The following is a 21,253-nucleotide window of genomic DNA, read 5'->3' as shown; positions in this document are numbered from 1 at the left end:
ATTCTCCGACTGGGTTCCAAAATTGCTAAGCAACACACAGCTTATCAGGTATGATTACCTTACAACACACACCTTTGCTACCGGCTACGGTGGCTTTTAATGGCCAAAGAAACGTACGCTTTTTGTAGTTGGTTCGGATCGGGGCCAGTTTGTATTCAGACCATAAGCGAACTGCACCAGAGTCCGTTTGGAAGCGGACCGAGACCACCTCAAAAAGTGGGTCTCGGTCCAGTTGTTTGGTCCGGACCAGGGTTCGCTTGAGTGTATTCACACCAGCACAGAAGGTCTGGACCAAAGGGGGAAACGAACTCTGATCCGTTTAAAGCGGCCCAAAAGTGGCAAGTGTGAATACACCCTTAAATAAATGAATGAACGAAAATAAATGAACTTTTTGATAATATTCTAATTTACTGAGATGTGCTTTAATATCTATCTTTATCCAACTGTACTGTTATATTTACCTTCACTCTGGGGGCATTTCAATATGACCAAAAATCATTAGAAGTTATTTTTTAATTATGTATTTTATGTGGCCCATCTGAGAATTGGGAAACATTTTTATCTACAATCAACAGCACTTAAAGAGTTTGTATTAGTGATGAATAAAATGTAAAATAAATTACTAAAAAGTTACAAATACTCCATTCACTCTGCAAAACAGCAAATGTTAAAGTAAGTGAACAAAGGAAGAAATTCCTAAATAACCAATATTTACAAACTCTTCAATGTGAAGATTGATTCCAAAGGGTCCCATTTAAACAGTTGGCTCTTGTCCAAAATTTAAATGGTTGCAATTTTCACAAACACAATGAAATAAATACACAGCATGCTGGAGACAAGAAGGCCTACTGTGGGTCTTGTATCCAGAAACATTTTCTGACAGGCTTTTGGTCCAGTTTGTCCACTCACAGAAACGTCTGCTCAGCCAGTATCTTCTCACAGTACTGTGTTACTGTGATTCATCCTTAAATAAAAAACACACCCTGTCTTCCCTAAATAATTCAGTTTGTTGAACATGGCTTGTGGAACAAAGGGGTTAAAGTCAAAGTTATCCTGAAAGCACAATTTGGGTGGGTTCTTTTTTCTTTCCTTTCAGTAGATGCCCTTAAGGTCAGACACTAGTTTTCTATTTTCCACAGTGTTGTTCATTGCTGTTTTAAATTTGTGTAACAAATAACACCTGTACATAAAATTCCACAAGGTTCTTTATGGCTAAATGCCATAGAAAGCATGCCCACTGATTGTAAGACCAATCTTGGAGTCTTCAAAATGGGTTCGATGATTGTAAAAGACAATAACAGATCTTCAGAATAAGTAAACTTGAGAAAACAGTCTGTTCGCTTAGACTGAACAATGGTCAAGTATTCCAAACTGTTTCTCTGCCATGTATGGCTACACAGATTCAGTGGGGGATTGGTCATCAATGTGGTGCCTCATTGACTGCACGCTGGTGAGTATTTTCTTCTGGTGTCCTGCAAGAGAGACTCCAATCCGCTCCAGATCCCTGGAAAGACAAGGAAACACATTTATCATACTATCATAGCAGTTTTTTGTTGGATTTATCTATAGATAGTAACTGATCATAATCCGTGATTGAAGAATATCGGCACACCCATGACATGTCTTGCAAAAGTGAATCCTAATTACAACTTACCTTACTGAAAAAACTGTTGATGATCTGTGAAATATTTACGATACTTGTAAAAACACATAAAATAACAATTTCTATACAATGTTTCATATAAGTATTTAATTTAATTTGCTGGGGTTCTAAAGTTACTTGTATTATTTTTTTATTCAAAAAGACAAACAATTTTAATCGCCTCGGGTTTTAGAGTGCTCTCTTAATTGGGATCTTGGGTCAGAATGTGTTAAAACAGGGAGGTAAGGGTGCAGCAGAGGTGCAGGGGTAAAGCAGTGTTGTGGAAAATTCTTTTAGTGCTCTGAACTTTTCTTTACCGGTCTCCTCTCTGACCTCCGTGTTTTGGTTACTTAAGAGCAGATGGGCTCTAAATTCATTATCAGGAGTTTTATGGTTAACACTCCCTGAAGTGTTGTGTCTAAAGGGATGGTAGATGGGTGCTCTCATAAATAACTTGGTTACCTCTGGAGCCTAGGGGCCATATTTCTAAACTCTTTCAAGTTGAGAGAACACCCTCATTCTGGTATAAATACTGTTTGTGACTTTTTTTCGTTGCTCTGCTTCACTGACTAAACTCAGTGACAGAGTCTTCAAATGCTGAAATGTCTTTGAATAAACTTATAAAGACAAAGTCCGGTCTTTCTCTTGTTAATGAGTTGATTTCCCTCCCACTTTGATAAGAAAATCCACAACAATTTGGCGTCACAGACAGGATCCGACGGGCCGGAGGAATCCGCAGGAGGGGATAAAGACGCCTGGCCAGCCTGGAGACTAAGTTGTCCTCAGTCCACCTCCATTTAACAGAGGGGAGTCCTAGTGCCTGCCTGTGGCTTCTGGCCGATCGGATCCGGACTATAGAAAGAAAGTTGTTTTAGAAAGGAGTATAGTACATGTTGTGGAAGGAAGGAAGTGACAGGCATGTGGACAACTGACTGACTGACTGATAATATTTCTGTGTGCAAAATCTGAACCTATACTAAACTTTTTCTTCTGTCTCACACACACACACGCACACACACACACACACACACACACACACACACACACACACACACACACACACACATATGGGATTTGAGTGCAACATCTGCGTTTTTGAATCTGGACTTTAGAAACCTGCCCTTCCCATGGCTACTCCACCAGAGACGCTTCTTCATCATGGCCTGAAAGAGAGAGGGCCTGCCTGCCTGCCTGCTGCAAATGACAGTGTGAGTTTCCACCAGAACGAAACTCAGAAGAAGTCTGGCCCCAAACCCACTGAGATGGACAATGATCCATGCTGTTTGCCAGAGCCAGAAGAGCGATACACTGGATTTATATTGAAAGCACATCTTATGCGGGCAAAAGAGAAACAGGCCGGAGCAAAGTTCTTTCTCCCTCCTGGAGAAGTTAAAGTGGACAAGGAAGGAGTGAATGTCCCACCAACACACCTGGGAAGGGCCTGGGTTTTCTTTGGACTGATAGAGGACTGTGTGCCATAACAGTCTGACTCTGGAGCGATTAAGAAACCGAGGGGGGTAACGTACAAACATACACACACATTTGCATAAACCTTTTCTGCAACGAAGATCGCTTATTAACCGCTGCTTATGTGACACGCTTGCTTGACGTTGACAGATATAGCGGGTTAAAATATTATTTTAGGGTTAGAAAAGTATTTTCAAAAGGGTGATGAAGTAGCTCATTTGATACTTTCCAGTTAATTCTTTTAGAGAAGCAAGTTCTCTTTCGTCGTGGAATATTCAGGGTAAATTATTCTAGTTATTAAAAGTTATTAAAAAGCAGAGGAAGTTACAACATCTCCAAAACTCAGCAGTAACCATGTGTTTCTATGTCATTCTCAGGACAGATCTCATGAAGGAGCATTTTCAAAACCCATTGCATGCGTAACATCTGATGGGCTCTCCTTCAGGCATTGTTTTCTGTTGTCAGAGTTTGTATCCCGTAAATCTAATGGGTAGAGACCTCATTAAAACAGGCTTAGTTCTACTGCAGATGGTCTTCATACAGTTTCTGACACAGTACTTACAGTGGGGTGCAGTTTTTGTCCGCAAGTGCTAACTTACGCTTGTGGAAGGTACAAATTCATTGTTTTTCACAGCAGCTGCTGGGAAGAGGTTGTATTAGTTTTTTTCTTCCCTCTTCTGATTCATGCAGCGTGTTTATTTACACTGTACCTTATATCAGGTCCTGACAAAAACTAGGAAAGACTTGGTTCTGCAGGTTCTTTTTGTTTTCCTCTGGGGAAGGAAAGGAAACCTAATCAGTTCTGTGTTGCACAGAAATATTAAAATATTTGTTGTTTTCTAAGATATCACCAGCTAAAACTTTTAAAAAATTTGAGAGTAATTGGTTTTGTTAAACACATTTTCCTTGGCAAAGCAAACCTTTAAAATGAGAATGGAAAAAAATTGGGTTGTTTTTGATGGTAAGAAAGAATCTGATTGGACAGTGGTACCACACAAAGTTAAACTAATCTCATGTTCCGTAAAAGACTCTGCATAGAAAAGGCCTTCAGAACTGTGGAATTATTTTCCACCACAGTACTAATTTTTTTAAGCATGCTATTTCTTTATTTTAAAACAGATCTGTGTTTTTATTTTGTTTTTGGGTTGTTTTTGGGAGGAGGCCCAGGGGACGGCCCAGGACACGCTGGAGGGACTATGTCTCTCGGCTGGCCTGGGAACGCCTTGGGCTCCCACCGGAGGAGCTGGAAGAGGTGTCTGGGGAGAGGGACGTCTGGGCGTCTCTGCTGAGTCTGCTGCCCCCGCGACCCGGTCCCGGATAAAGCAGAAGACGACGAGTACGAGTACGAGTACGAGGTTTTTTTTTTTAGCATAATGTTTGTCTGAAGCTTCTTATGAACTGTGTTAGGAGCAAATATGATGTGGGGTAAATTAGGAGCTGTGAACTAGTGATTGCAATTTTTAAATCTGATTATTGTCCAAACCAGAAATAATACACTAATAGGTTTGGAGATATTTAGCCAATCCTTCAATTTCTGCAGAAAGGTAGCATCGTTGTTCAATGCAGCAGTACTCAACCTGTGGTTCCTGGACTCCTGAAGCCCGGGAGCCATAGATTTTGGGTCCATAAAATTATAATACTTAATTAAAGGTAGACCGATTACCTATTAAAAACAGATCTAAGCCAATGATGAGTTCCAGTCATTTTGGTGGCTTTGAAATGCAATTATACTCAAAGTTTCTACTCTGGGGAACACAGATAGGGGCTGAAGAGGTTTGTTTTGGAGCCAAGGCTAGGATTCTTTATAACGGAATAAACACAAGTAAAATCCTTTATTTTAGGAAAATAAAATAAATAAAGGCTCTCTCAACACTAAAGAGGATGGTCGGCTCAAACTCCAGTCTCCTTGTTTGATTTCTTAGGGGTTTTAAAGATTAAAAGAATACCTAGGAGTACAAAGGTACACAAGGTAATTTCAGATTACTTAGAAATACAATATTGGAACATTTATCAGCATTTAGATTATTAAAGAGGGGTTCTAGTAATAATTTTCTCCCCAACTCTCAAAATTTAAATAGCCCAAATTAAAGAAAATGATGTCTGTTCTCCTTTTGAAACACTATGTTGGAACAAAGTCCAGTTTGGAGTCAAGCTTATTAGCTTCATTTCTGGTTAAGTCTGACACTGTATAAAATTTCAATGCTGACTTAAAATACTTCTTTGCATTTAACCTGAGCAGAGAAATTCTTGAATACAGCTGCGATCAAATTGAGCCAAACAAAAAGAGAATTATAACAATAACTCTCAGGATTGTAGTTATTGTTATTACAGAGTTACAGTACAAAGAATTGGCAAAGGGTTTCAGCATCAGTAAATTTGGATTCATGTTAGAGAAAACTGTTGCTGTGCTTCTAAATAGTTTGAGATCTCTTTGGACTATGTGTACTCATCTTAAAACAGGATCCCGAAGATTGTCAGAACAAAATTGATCAATTACAGCATTAAAAGATATGGCTGAGAAAACATATTTTGAAAAGAGATTGTTAAAAATTTCTTTGAATTCTTGAAGCTTCAAATTTGGCCATTTGTCTGTCTTTGATGTTTGTGTTTGTTTTGTTGGAATGAATGTTTGTTTATATGTTGCATGACACAATAATCAATGTTTAGAATAAAGTTTCCAAATCCCAGATTGATTAAAACTGAGTTTTTAGGAGAGTTAAGAAGCAGCTTGTTTCTGAGGTAGGTGCATGTTAACAGTTTTGCAGTTTATGGTACATTAAGATGGGTTGGAATGAAGAAACTGTGGGTCCGCCCATAGGCTGCCCATCAGAGGTTAGTTCTGTCTGACTCCGACAACCTACCAGGTTTGTTCATGCCTTTGCTTTCATGGTAACGCTCAGCATCTTTAACACTGTTTAAGAGACAATAGAATCAAAAGGCTTGTAGTGATTGTTGCCTTAAAAACATGTTTTTTGTATAATAATTAAGGATGTAGCATGACTTTTAGATTTATGTGTTTTACTATTAAAAGGTTAAGCTACAACCCCAAATCCCTGATGAGTTGAAAAGGAGACGCCGTGGATGCAGAGCAGGAGCTAAGAGAAGAGAGAAAAGGAGGAAGTTCAAACCATCTCTTCCGTCGATTTTGATGGGCAATGTAAGATCGTTGGGAAACAAGTTGGATGAACTCCAAGCCTTACAAAGGATCCAGCCAGAGTACCGGGCATGCAGTATCATGTGTTTTACTGAGACATGGCTGCAGGATCATATCCCTGACTCTAGCGTCTCTCTGCCGGGCTTTTTAACCATACGAGCAGACAGAGATTTAAAGAGGAGCGGCAAATGTAAAGGAGGTGGACTGGCAGTACTTGTGAACAACAGATGGTGTAATCCAGGACATGTTACTGTGAAGTGTCATCTCTGCAGTCCAGATATTGAACTGTTGGCAGTAAGTTTTCGTCCATATTATTTACCCAGAGAGTTCACCAGTGTTATTTTGGCAACAGTTTACGTTCCACCTTCCGCTGTTGCTGACACTGCATGTGATGCCATCAGCTCAGTTGTTGCTAAGCTACAGACACAAAACCCCAATGCTTTTGTGGTTATTTCTGGTGATTTTAACCATGCTTCACTCTCTGCTACACTTCCAACATTTCAACAATTTGTCAGCTGCTCTACCAGAGAAAACAAAACATTGAATTTGTTTTATGCAAATGTCAAGGACTCATACATCTCTACAGCAAGACCTCCTCTAGGCAAATCAGATCACAATCTTGTTTTTCTCTGCTCAAAATATATGCCCCTTGTTCAGAGGCAACCTGTAATAAAGAGGACTGTGAGAAAATAGTCACAGGAAGCTGAAGAAGCTCTGCAAGGTTGCTTTGAGGCTACAGACTGGGACACACTGTGCCAGCCACATGGAGAGGACATCAATGCCTTGACTGAATGTGCAACCGACTATATAAACTTCTGTGTGGATAACATCATCCCCACCAGAACCGTGAGATGCTTCCCCAATAACAAACCTTGGATCACCAGTGACCTGAAGGACCTGTTTAACAAGAAAAAAAGAGCCTTCAGAGAGGGAGACAGATAATTATTGAGAATTATACAGAAGCAACTTAAAGTCAAGATAAGAGACAGCAAGGAGGTGTACAAGAAGAAGCTGGAGAGCAAGCTCCAGCAAAACAATATCAGAGATGTGTGGACAGGGATGAAGAAGATCAAAGGCTTCAAGCAGAAGGATGATCAGACCAATGGAGGTCTGGACAGAGCCAATGAACTGAACACATTCTTCAATAGGTTCAGTTCAGAAACAAGCTTCGCATCCTCCTCTCCTGCTCACAGCCAAACAGACATTCCATCTTCCTTTGACCCACAGGACCCACAGCTGTCCAGTAACACCTCACATTTTTTATCTTCCACCTCAGTCCTAGACCTTTCTGCTTCTACATGTTTGCCTTCAACCATATCAGAAGATGCTGATGCTTCCTTTGCTTCCCCCTTCCACCTGTGTGTCTCAAGAAGTCAGGTGAAGAGACAACTGGAGAAACTGAATAGGAATAAGGCTGCAGGTCCAGATCATGTCAGCCCTAGAGTCCTGAAGGCCTGTGCAGAGCAGCTCTGTGGGACTCTGCAGCACCTCTTCAACCTTAGCCTGGCCCAGAAGAAGGTTCCGGTGTTGTGGAAGACCTCCTGTCTTATTCCGGTACCAAAGAAAACTCACCCATCAGTCATCAATGACTATAGACCTGTTGCCCTGACATCTCACATCATGAAGGTCCTAGAGAGACTCCTGTTGGCCCACCTGAGTAAGCAAACAGTAAACCATCAGGACCCCCTTCAGTTTGCTTATCGCTGTGGAGTTGGAGATGCCATCATACACCTGCTTCAACAAACCCACTGTCATCTGGACAAAGCCAGTAGCACTGTGAGGATCATGTTCTTTGATTTCTCCAGTGCATTTAATACAATCCAACCTGATTTGCTTTGTCAGAAACTCCAGAAGACTCAGGTGGAGGGCTCAACAATCTCCTGGATCAAAGACTACCTGACAAACAGACCACAGTTTGTGAGACTGAAGGGTTGGGTGTCTAACCAGGTAGTCAGCAGCACAGGAGCACCACAGGGGACTGTACTCTCACCATTCCTTTTCACTCTGTACACCTCAGACTTCCAGTACAAGACAGACTCCTGTCATCTGCAGAAATACTCGGATGATTCTGCAGTCGTGGGGTGGATCAGAGATGGACAAGAAGCTGAGTACAGGAAGGTGGTGGACCGCTTTGTGGCATGGTGTGGAAACAATCATCTCATCTTGAACGTGACTAAAACAAAGGAGATGATTGTAGATTTTAAGAGAAACAGGAATAAGTCAAAAACTATTTCTATCATGGGAGAAGAAGTGGAGGTGGTGGAGGAGTATAAATACCTCGGTGTTCACCTGGACAACAGACTAGAGTGGAGATGCAACTGTGAAGCTGTCTACAAGAAGGGACAGAGCAGACTGTACTTCTTGAGGAAGCTTAGGTCCTTTGGTGTTTGCAGCAAGATGCTGAATATCTTCTATAGGTCTGTTGTGGAGAGTGTGATCTCTTATGCCATCATCTGCAGGGAAGGCAGCATCAGAGCCAGGGACTTAAAAAAGCTCAACAAGCTGATAAAAAAGGCTGCCTCTGTTCTGGGGACTCCTCTGGAACCTCTGGAGATCATTGTGGAAAGACGGATTCTTCATAAAATGAAGAACATTATGGGGAACCCTGAGCATCCTCTTCATGAAACTGTCCTACAACAACAGAGTGTCTTCAGTCAGAGGCTTCTTCAGATCTGCTGTAAGACAGAGCGCTACAAGAGATCCTTCCTGCCCACAGCCATCAGCATCTACAACGGCTCTTTGAAGAAACCTTCATAATATGAGCTATAACAACATTTAATTTCCCTTTGGGATTAATAAAGTATTTTTGAATTGAATTGAATTAATGAAATAGTTTAAACTAATTTAAAGAATTAGTTTTGCATGCAGAATCATTGGGGATTTATTAGATTGAAAGTTTTCCCTGGTGCCATTAAGCTAGCTGACAGTTCAAGATATGCCAAAAGTAAGGAATATATTTTTGATAAAGAATCTGAGTCATGACTTCATACATGGTGAGAATTATTTATTAGATTAACTTTGTAGAGTGTATGCATCAAAATTACATTAGATTTCCATTAATCTAATACTCATCTTCACACAAGACAAATCAGGATGATATGTGACTTAATTCTAAGAGAGACATTGATGAACTGCACAACAACTGAAGTTTGCGTTTTGTTGTTAATGGAACTGACTTGCAGTTAAAAACATCTGGATTTTATTTATGTTGCTTTTGGTAATTTCATGGTGACACATAGTTACGTCAGAATTCATTTCTTTGGTTCCATGTAATGTGATCCTGGTTTGTAGAACTTTTTTTTTTTTTTTACTTTTTGCTGGATTGTCACATGGGTTGGACTCTGCGCCAGGAGAGGGAAATGTCAGAATAAAGCAACATGAGATTACAAAAGTTTTACACTCATGGAGAAAGGGTAGCTCATACCTCCAGTGAGGACTTACTGACAATGCGAAAGAGACGTTGTACTTTGTTTATATAACTGGTGCATAGCTCCCTAAGACCACATTCTGAAAACCTCTCTGAAAGTATGGTGTTGATTCTTTTTGTGAAATTTTACATCTCCACAGATTAGACCATTTTTGAAATGTTCTTTGTGTATTCTGAAACTATGGAAATAATGACCTGTAATCAGGCCTTCCTCAAACATCATATGTCACATTTTTAACATTCAGAATATTTAGCTGATGGTCACTGCTAGTATACTAGTTGGAGTCAGAAGATTAATTCTCTTTGATTTTGCTGGATGTTTTGATGAAGTTCATGTAATTAAGCACCTAGGCTTGAGAATGGGACTTTGAAATTAAAAATTAGCCAAATGTTGTGAAGGCTCTGCTTATTGTTTTCACTTACAATTGAGACTTTTGAAGTGCTGTTCGACAGGTCTCCTAATTTGGGCATGGGGATATTGCCAAGATCTCTGCCTTCTACATCTTTGTGTGAAGAGAGGATGTTGTTTTACAGTCAAAACCTGTCCACTGTGCTTTCTCAAGTTTTACAGACTGACTGTGAAGGCTGCATTACTGGAAACAGCCACTTCCAAACTCCACTCCTTGGTTCCAGGAGAACACACTTGAAGTCCAGATGCTGGAATGACCTATATCAGATCCTACTAGTCACCCACACAGCTGTCAAGGTAGCAGAGCATGTTACCTGGGTCTATGCTACACTGCAAGGTGTTCATGGGAACACCACCTGAGCAGCATCCTGGTTCTGAACCCCGTGCCTAGAGGGGCTTCCAACGACCGCCCACCTGTACCAGACTGGTAACAGGGCAGCTTGAAGCACAGAAGCCACTCAGGAGAGGCAGCAGGATTTTTAAATTTTGTTTATGATTTGTTTTCTCTGAAAAAAAAAAAAAGGGAAAAAAAACTGTTTGCTTTCAGTACCAGAAGAAAGGACATTCCACTTCAAGGTTACAATGCAGCTGTATGGAAGATGGTCTGTTCTGATGCTGATGATTGGTATTGCAAGTTTTTTACTGTTTATTTGGGAAAAGGTACAGCAAAGACAATTTGTGACTAATCTGAATAATTAAGCCAATAATACTCATCAGCTGATTCGAAGAGAGATTCATCACTTCTCTGACTACCATGATCATGCTGATAATGTCTGGTGGCAACTGATGCATCAAACTGTGAGGAAGATAAGAAATGACAGTTGCTATGTTTGTTGTTTGATTCCACGTGTTATTAATGATCAACCATTTTTGGTACCTGTTCCTATTGATACTGCTTATACTCTAGCTACTTTCTTTCCAGATAACCGGCTGGTGGAGGTTATTTTTCCTTGGGTGAGGAATTATACCGTAAGGCAAAGCAGAAATGTTAGTAGATTTTCTAGTGAGACTAATTTAATATGTGCTACTACAAGAACTCTTTATAGATTTCGGGGTAATAGAAATTCAACAAGGGATCCAGATATTTGTATAGCTCAGGAGGAAAACACACCTTATTTCTTTGGAAAGACAGAAGGTTGCAAAACTATTATACCTGTTTCATGCGCTTTAACCAACAGACATAAATCTGAGCCATGTCCTATCAGAACTGATCCTAATACCATTTCGGGATCTTCAGTCTCAGAGCCTTTGTGTTAACTCTTAATCTGACAGCCTTACCGAATGGAAGTAAATTGAATGGCCAGGCCGGTAAATTAACTAGGGTTCTTGTTACTTTTCCTAGTAGAGATGGGTACTCATGTCCTAAGAAAATGGTTTGGATGTGTGGAAATAGAATGGTTTTCGATTGAGAGGGGTGTTGTTTGTCATTTAATTGGGGAACAATGTTGCAATTTTATTCCTGATGTGTCTAACAACATGATAAGTATCCATGATAAATTAGAGGAGTTGCTGATGACTCAACAGAAAGAAAATATGGGTTCCTCTTGGAATCCTTGGTCCTGGTTCATTACTGGTGGTTGGACATCCTGGTTAATAAGGATTGGAGTAATTCTTTTATTTTTATTTTTGATTTTGATGTTTCTTTCATGTTGCATTATTCCAATGGTTAAAGGAATGGTAATGAGACTGATAAATGTTTCCATGCTAAAAGTTGATATAGATGTAGACTTAATTTCTGTTTGTAATGACTATTCTGCATTTGGGATAAAAGATGGTATGGATAATGATGGATTTTATATTGCTTAAGATGCTATAATGATGTAATAACTCTAAACTGTTTGGGGAGTTAATGCTGATGTTCAGCATTCTAGTGGTATAAATAGAGATTTGGAGATTTATTATTTTAAAGTTTTGTATATTCTTTTTTGTTGGTTTTACTTTGATTAATTCTGGGTAATGGAATTTTCCTTTAGTTGTGATTATCTTGTAATCAGAAGAAAGGAGTGTTGTGGAAAATTCTTTTAGAGCTCTGAACTGTTCTTTACCTCTCTCCTCTCTGACCTCTGTGTTTTGGTTACTTAAGAGCAGATGGGCTCTAAATTCATTATCAGGGGTTTTATGGTTAACACTCCCTGAAGTGTTGTGTCTAAAGGGATGGTAGATGGGTGCTCTCATAAATAACCTGGTAACCTATGACCTGGGGTGGGGCCTAGGGGCCATATTTCTAAACTCTTTCAAGTTGAGAGAACACCCTCATTCTGGTATAAATACTGTTTGTGACTTCTGTTCGTTGCTCTGCTTCACTGACTAAACTCAGTGACAGAGTCTTCAAACGCTGAAATGTCTTTGAATAAACTTAAAAAGACAAAGTCCGGTCTTTCTCTTGTTAATGAGTTGATTTCTCTCCGACTTTGATAAGAAAATCCACAACAGCGCACAACCCATGAATGGATCCTAGAGTCCTAGATGAAGCCATCAGAGGTTTGATTGCCAGCCTGTTGACCTTTGCTGTATGTCTTCCCCTCCCTCTAATCACCCTATTTCCTGTCAATCAATTAACAAAATTAAGTGCCACTAATGCCAAAAAAAAACATAAGGAGATTAAAAATAAAGTAGCAATTGGATTTTACTGGGCTGATGCTAAAAAAGCTAAAAGAAAATACCTGCCCACACATTCCATGTCTGCTGTCATAACCACTGCTTTATATTGCCTATAAAAAAAAGTAACATGAGCAGCCGTTTTAAAATGTAATTAAATATGCATGAAGTGCTGAATTTATGATGCAAAGAGAACAAATTAAAAACCCAAGAAATGTGAGTTCAGGCGGGTCACGCGTCCATTTTTCTATGAGGAAGTTGTTCATTCAGTATGAAATGTGGAACAGAGTTCACTGGCTCATATACCTGCTCACTGCCTTTTTCACACTAGTACAGTTTAGCATATATTTAATTAATCCCTTTGGGTAACCTTTCACTCTGTATTTGACCCGTTCAGAATATTTTAGGTTTAAAGGGCATTTAGTGGAGTATATGGGTACCAGCTGGTGTCTTCTTTAAAGGTACCTGCATAAAGTAATAGTATCACTTACTGACATTAGATATCAGTAGTTGTAAAGTTGCACTGAGGCACACACTGCAACCATTTCACATACTATTTGAAAGCACATGTAATCAAAAGCAAGTTACCAAACTATTGTAGCAGTAAAAAGGCCTAAGCTACAGTGTAACTCAATAAGGACTAAACATGATACAGACTGGGAAGGATGGTAGTGTGAGATGCAGGCATGGATTAGGTCAGACATACTCAGCTGTGATTTGCGTGACCAGTGGCAAAGAGGTGAACCCTGATCCGATGAAGGAGTCTCTATACTGGGTCATCTTTAGAGCAGCCAGCCAGTCCTCCACTGAGCTCACCCTGCTCAGATCCAGAGCTCCCCGGTCTAACAAGGGATGATGTGAAGGACTGCAGGGAGCAGATATAAGGAAACACAGTGATTAAAATCTCAGCTGTATCACACAAACAGAGCATGTTAGGGTATGGAAATGAGTTAATATCTCTGTTCACCCAGGAGCAATGTTGTTGGTGCCAGCTTTGAGAGATGCAGGGTTGCGGATCATTTTGTCCAACATGCTGACGATATCAGAGAACTTTGGCCGTGCGTTTCTGTCTTTCTGCCAGCAATCCAGCATCAGCTGGTGCAGCACTACTGGACAGTCCATGGGAGCTGGCAGCCTGAAGTCCTGCTCTATGGCATTTATCACCTGGGACAGAGCAGAGCAGAGCAGAGCAGAGAAGCAGCATCTTAAGCAAAGGTTTGAATATGTTTATAAGTATATATGACCAATAATTGGTGTTCCTTATTTTTCTCGCTGTCCAGTAAAGATGTCACATTATTAATTTATAAAAAATATCCCTATTTGAAAATGAAGAATGTTGTGTCCTTAATCCTTGCTCATTAAATCTATCCCTCAACCCAACCCAACTACAGCTAAATCATTTTGTAGATTAATTTAGTGCTATTTTCTAGGTGGATACCTTTAGTGTCAATTTTTATGTTGACAATGTTATCAAACTCATTTTCCACAATCCTCTTCTTTTGACTGGAAATTAATTAAATAGAACACAAAAATAGACACCATAACCCAATAATATAAAAGGTTAAGATGAAGTAAATGAAATACATAGTAGATAACTGAGTATGTCAGAATAATTTACACAACAGTAATTAAAAAAGTCAAAATTCAAAGATAGTGACAGAGTGAAGCCAAAGATAGAATCCCATGCTAAAATGCAAACAAACTCCAACATTGGTTTGTTTTAATGTCATGTATACAATGAATGTTTTTTGGTGAAGTCTGTAACTAACAAAAAACTGTGGTAACTTTCTCTAAAAAGTCTGCTGCAAAGTGATAAAGTACATCTTCCAACTGCCTTATTTTCTTTGCATATGCTACATTGTCACATTTTCAGGTAGCAAAGAATTAAGCTATGCACAATAGGTCCACAGGACATGGAACATCATTCTCTTATTCTCAAATCTAAAGAGAAAACACAATCAAAGCAATATGCTATGCTATGGGTATATTTCAACAAAATCATGTTTTCATGCAATGAGATTCAGGTTGAAGATATGCCTGCTTCTATCAGTTTATATAATCTCGGGATTTACAAAAAAGGCTCAGTTCTACACATTTCAATCCTGTAGAGACTCACAATAAGAAACACGAAATGCGATTAGAGAAGTTACACGATGTGTATTTGTTTGGCGCTCAGACCCCAGAGGAAGACATGAATGCTGATAATGTATGAAGTTGATGAACGTCTTAGAATTAGAATTGTCTTCCCCCGGATCTGGTACTGGTGATGGAGAGGAGGCCTGATGGTAATGGAACTGAGAATCCGATGGAGGCGATGGGGTGGAGGAGGGTCGAAGCTCGGCTGACAGCTGGGAGATCCATGAATAGGAGACTTTAAATGTGGAGCCTTGAAGGATCATTGGCCGAGGATTACTGCAGTTGATGCAGATTTGGTTGGCACGGAGACACAAGGAGAAGCCATTGGATGAAGCTGGAGGAGTGGGTGAGTCTCCCAGATTGAATTTTTGTCATTACTCCATTTCATCCTATATACAGGTCCTTCTCAAAATTTTAGCATATTGTGATAAAGTTAATTATTTTCCATAATGTCATGATGAAAATTTAACATTCATATATTTTAGATTCATTGCACACTAACTGAAATATTTCAGGTCTTTTATTGTCTTAATACGGATGATTTTGGCATACAACTCATGAAAACCCAAAATTCCTATCTCACAAAATTAGCATATCATTAAAAGGGTCTCTAAACGAGCTATGAACCTAATCATCTGAATCAACGAGTTAACTCTAAACACCTGCAAAAGATTCCTGAGGCCTTTAAAACTCCTAGCCTGGTTCATCACTCAAAACCCCAATCATGGGTAAGACTGCCGACCTGACTGCTGTCCAGAAGGCCACTATTGACACCCTCAAGCAAGAGGGTAAGACACAGAAAGAAATTTCTGAACGAATAGGCTGTTCCCAGAGTGCTGTATCAAGGCACCTCAGTGGGAAGTCTGTGGGAAGGAAAAAGTGTGGCAGAAAACTCTGCACAACGAGAAGAGGTGACCGGACCCTGAGGAAGATTGTGGAGAAGGGCCGATTCCAGACCTTGGGGGACCTGCGGAAGCAGTGGACTGAGTCTGGAATAGAAACATCCAGAGCCACCGTACACAGGCGTGTGCAGGAAATGGGCTACAGGTGCCGCATTCCCCAGGTCAAGACACTTTTGAACCAGAAACAGCAGCAGAAGCGCCTGACTTGGGCTACAGAGAAGCAGCACTGGACTGTTGCTCAGTGGTCCAAAGTACTTTTTTCGGATGAAAGCAAATTCTGCATTTCATTCGGAAATCAAGGTGCCAGAGTCTGGAGGAAGACTGGGGAGAAGGAAATGCCAAAATGCCAGAAGTCCAGCGTCAAGTACCCACAGTCAGTGATGGTCTGGGGTGCCGTGTCAGCTGCTGGTGTTGGTCCACTGTGTTTTATCAAGGGCAGGGTCAATGCAGCTAGCTATCAGGAGATTTTGGAGCACTTCATGCTTCCATCTGCTGAAAAGCTTTATGGAGATGAAGATTTCATTTTTCAGCACGACCTGGCATCTGCTCACAGTGCCAAAACCACTGGTAAATGGTTTACTGACCATGGTATCACTGTGCTCAATTGGCCTGCCAACTCTCCTGACCTGAACCCCATAGAGAATCTGTGGGATATTGTGAAGAGAACGTTGAGAGACTCAAGACCCAACACTCTGGATGAGCTAAAGGCCGCTATCGAAGCATCCTGGGCCTCCATAAGACCTCAGCAGTGCCACAGGCTGATTGCCTCCATGCCACGCCGCATTGAAGCATACATTTCTGCCAAAGGATTCCCGACCAAGTATTGAGTGCATAACTGTACATGATTATTTGAAGGTTGACGTTTTTTGTATTAAAAACACTTTTCTTTTATTGGTCGGATGAAATATGCTAATTTTGTGAGATAGGAATTTTGGGTTTTCATGAGCTGTATGCCAAAATCATCCGTATTAAGACAATAAAAGACCTGACATATTTCAGTTAGTGTGCAATGAATCTAAAATATATGAATGTTAAATTTTCATCATGACATTATGGAAAATAATGAACTTTATCACAATATGCTAATATTTTGAGAAGGACCTGTACTTTACAATAGTGTCATTCTCAGGATCAAAGAGACAAGCAGCATGATGCTGTCATGGAAGCTCAAGAGGATCACAGAGACAATCGGCTCCTTATGAGCCCAATGTGATCACTTGTTTTTGTTTGCACTCTAAATGCACCCACACAGAGCAGGCTATACATCAGAAATACAGTATTTAAGGGATGTAAGAATAAAGAGAACAAAATCACAACCTGGGTTTTGAGTAACCAATAAATAGAGGCAGTCCTTTACCTGGAGGAATTAACTTTTTTAATCAGTGCACATCAGTGCACTGATGTGTTACAAAACAATTCAAAGTCATGCTGCTCAGTTTAAGATGTAAACTGATTAAAAAGCGGACAAATAGAAATAGCAGAAATGTCACAAATGAGGCATCTGATAATGGCAGCCGGAGGGCAAAATAGTCTTGGTGGTGTGATCAGTGCAGCCTGGGAGGAGTAAACTGCCACATGTGTTGTAGGTGAGAGTGTAAACAAATCTGTGGATCACCTGCAGGTGGAATAAAATTTCTCAAAGGACTATGCTGCCTGAGAAATATGCTGGCTTTTTATCTGCTTTGTCTTTGTGTTTAAACTACTATTTATGTGTAAATTATTTCATAAATGTGGAATGTAAATACCAGAGGTGAGATTTTTTTAGAGAATTTTCATGTTGTGGTACAGTGGGGCTAAAAAGTATTCCTCTCCTAGTCAGCCTCTGATTGTGCAAGTTCTCCTACTTAGAAAGATGAGAGAGGTCTGTAATTTTCATCATAGGTACACTTCAACTACAAGAGACCAAATGAGGAAAAAAAAAATCCAGGAAATCACATTGTAGGATTTTAAAAGAATTTATTTGAAAATAATGGTGGAAAATAAGTATTTGGTCACCCACAAACAAGCAAGATGTCTGGCCCCCACAGACCTGTAACTTCTTCTTTAAGAAGCTCTTCTGTCCTTCACTTGTGACATGGCACCTCTTTGAACTTGTTATCTGTATAAAAGACACCTGTCCACAGCCTCAAACAGTCAGACTCCAAACTTAGCCATGATCAAGACCAAAGAGTTGTTGAAGGACACCAGGAAAAAAATTCATGGTGAAAAATTAATCTTTCTATATAGAAGAACTTGCACAATCAGTGGCTGACTAAATACGTTTTGGCCCCACTGAATGAATTCATGATGAATTTTCTATTTTTCCAAAGGATACCATCATCTTTCCAAACTCACTTACTCTCTTTACAGATCACAATGTTATCTGGCCTTTTCATTCAACAGGGCCATCACCTTTATGAACAATAAAGGGATCAGAGCTGATTCCTGAGGTCCCCCTCCTTGAACTCATCTGTCACTCCTCGCACCTCACCACTGTCTTGCTGTCCTTTTTCAAGTAACATCCTTTAAATACCTCTTGGTCAAAATATTAAAGTGCACTGCTTTTTTTTTGTTGCTTTTGTTGAAACTCTATTGTAAGCTCTCATTATTTGATTAGATTTCCAACAAGCAGTGTAGGGTTCAAGTAAAAGAAAAAAAAAAAATAATACTGTTGTGGTTTCAGTCAGGAAGCCTGATGCAAGTCAGCTTCATGTGAAAATAGTTAACAGTATATCATTTCCATTTGAGCAGTCACACAGTTTATCCAGATATTTATCTGTAAACAACAGTAACTTCTGCCCAAATCCTTTTATTGAGGCAGGCTTTCAAGGTTCTTCTGAGAGGAATATAAATGCAGCAAATTTGTCTTGCAGAGAGATTTAGCAACATGTCTGAATGTAAAATGTTTTGATTAACATTGCATGATTTCAAGGTTTAGTATCTAATATGCCAGAAACATGAAATATAATAAATGAGCCATAAAAACAATTGAAGTTATGGTGTAATGTTTAATAATTCTACTTAAATGTGCTCCTATGATTTAAAACATTCAATCCTATGCGTCAATTACTTGTACAGATGTCGGATAACGTTTCTGGCACTTTTCTCACACACCAATTACTACCATCTATCTATTGCTGCTACCTTTCTACAAGGCAGGCAGATTAACAAGAAGGACATAATTGGAAAATTTTGCTTCCAGACAAGCAAGCATTTTGTTTAAATTACATAGAGTGTGACCTTATAACATAAACAGGTCTGATAAGAGTCAGTAACGCAACAATCTGTGATTTAACATAAGAAAATGTGCATTTGAGCCGAGCTATTAAGTATCTATTTTTTGTTCATCAGAAGTAAAACTAAACTCTTATGATCATTACAATCATAAACTCTTAAATCATTTGCTTACAATTACATGCAAACAAATGATGTTGAACAACTCACTACAATGCCAGGGTTTGAGGGGAATCAAAGTGTAATTATTCATGTTGATGTAGCATTGATATGTAAGAAAAAATTTCAAATAACACAAGTGCATGAATGAAAAACAAAGAAATCATATTTTTTTGTTCAATACAACAACTATAAAATGTAGTTTAAATTTAGTTATATATTTCCACTAAAATGTAAAGTTATGGCTTAGTTGTAGATATTTATAGACATATTTTCACACTTCTTTTTTTGCTTTTTTGGACAGAGGAGCAGATTCATAGAGATAGCAGATGCTATGAAGTGTCACAATTACTAGCAGAACTCTCTCAGATGGCACAGCATCCAAACTAGCATGAGAAAACCCTAAAATCAGTTTTTTAACAAAAATAAATACTGAAATGAAAAACCTGAAGATACACAGAAAGTCAGTAAGATAGACAAAACTGAGATTGACTATTAAGGAGGCAAACAAATCAGATACTCAGCACCTTCACTATAAATTTGCATCCACTGTTGTTTGCTACAGGGGGATGGGGGGTCTGAACAGAACACAGAGCTGAAACATTGTGAAGCTCTTCTGATTAAAGTCTTTGACAATCAACAGAAAGTGCAGAATTTATTAAATGGGAGGAACATCATTCTGTGTGTTTAGTCAGCATCTAATGACTCAAAACCACTACATAACATGGTAGGAGCTAAATTAGAGGATTTGAGCTAACATTATCCTGCTTTTCCAGATGCAATGATCCTCACTCGAAACAAGAGTTTATCAAACATTTCGTAGCCATATGTGCCAAGTTAGATAATACACTAGAAATAAATAATAAAGCAACATAGTTTGAGAGGAAGTGTTCTTAGAATGTTTTAATAAGATATTTTAACAACCCAAAGAAGTCCATGCCGTGGGTGATACAGTTACAAAAGCTCTTGTGGGCACAAGTTTTAACTGCCTGACAGGTAAGATTCTAAATAGTTTGTTGTTATTAACGATTTATCTTCTATTGCTAGTTGAATTATATATAAAATGTGGACTACTTTGATACTGAATTGTTGAAATTAGGTGGAAGAAATAGACTACATTGTAAAATATGGAACTAAGAAAAATATAACTCTGAAAAAAGGAAGTGTAATAAATGCAATGTATTCCCAAACCCAATGAGTAATTGTGACAAATAATCATCATTTCAATATTGACTAAAATAATAATAAGTATGAGCTATTTTGTAATTGGGCAGCCCTCTCCCTATGACAGAGTCCAGCTTCTGTTTAAAGGGAGCTCATTTCTGCTACTTGTTTTAAGGATCCTGATGTTTTGGCCATGATACATCTTATGGTCATAGGTCAGTAAATTGAGATTATTGCATTTCAGCTCATCTCTTTCCTCACCACAACATACCTGAACAACACATGTATTACTGCAAAATAAAAACACAAGTTTGTATGAAATAAATTTCTGCCAGGTTTCAGATTGCTTTTATGTATTCCAACCATTTCTCATGCCCCACATTTCTCCTCAAGTCTATCATTCATTTATTGATGTCACATTTTCTTTTTTTTTTTTTGTTTTTTTATTCTGACATCCTACCAAATAGTCCAGTCTCTTGCCTTGTTTCCTGTGTTCCTCAGTTCATGACCTCTGCCAGTTTTTGGACATTTGCTTGTCGGTTTCTTCCACTGCAGACTTCTCTGACACTCCTGTGCTTTGATTAATCTGGCTAACTGTTTAACTCCTTGTGTTACACCTGTAACTCAAGCCTTACTCTTTTGCACCCATTTAGCCATAAAAAGCCCAAGAAGAAAATCTAAGTGTCTATTTCTATTCTACAAATTAAAAGTAACAAGCGAGTGTATGTGAGCTGTAAAAAGCTGGCACTTGTACGACAGTCTTGGTAGGGATTTGACAGCTTCCGAGGTGAACTCTACGTGACCCTGACACACTTCTTAAGTTTTGTAATGCATAAATTCACTCTAAGCACCCATGCCAATCAAAACAGCAGCGAGTGTAGTGAAACATCACAGGTCTCTTTCATGATTAATTCATGTCGAACACTGCACCTGCAGTGGCTCCGTTGACAATTTCACTGCTCTGTGTTCTTTGAAATCACGT

General features: G+C 39.2%; 1 protein-coding gene across 1 annotated transcript in view; it reads right to left on the bottom strand.

Moving 5' to 3' along the window:
* Window positions 1-495: 495 nt before the first annotated feature.
* The window catches only part of LOC124874008 (ephrin type-B receptor 1-like), a 168,649-nt gene continuing 147,891 nt past the window's right edge, over window positions 496-21,253 (bottom strand). Inside the window, exons 18-20 of the mRNA XM_047375132.1 lie at window positions 13,665-13,861; window positions 13,404-13,562; window positions 496-1,504 (exon numbers count right to left, since the gene is read on the bottom strand). Coding sequence (XP_047231088.1) covers window positions 1,393-1,504; window positions 13,404-13,562; window positions 13,665-13,861 — 468 coding nt within the window. The 3' untranslated portion in view covers window positions 496-1,392. The remainder of the gene's footprint in view (window positions 1,505-13,403; window positions 13,563-13,664; window positions 13,862-21,253) is intronic.

This window comes from Girardinichthys multiradiatus, chromosome 9 (assembly GCF_021462225.1).
Source record: "Girardinichthys multiradiatus isolate DD_20200921_A chromosome 9, DD_fGirMul_XY1, whole genome shotgun sequence".
Taxonomy (NCBI): domain Eukaryota; kingdom Metazoa; phylum Chordata; class Actinopteri; order Cyprinodontiformes; family Goodeidae; genus Girardinichthys; species Girardinichthys multiradiatus.
Note: the sequence above shows the minus strand (reverse complement) of the source record. Positions and strands in the feature narration are given on the sequence as shown.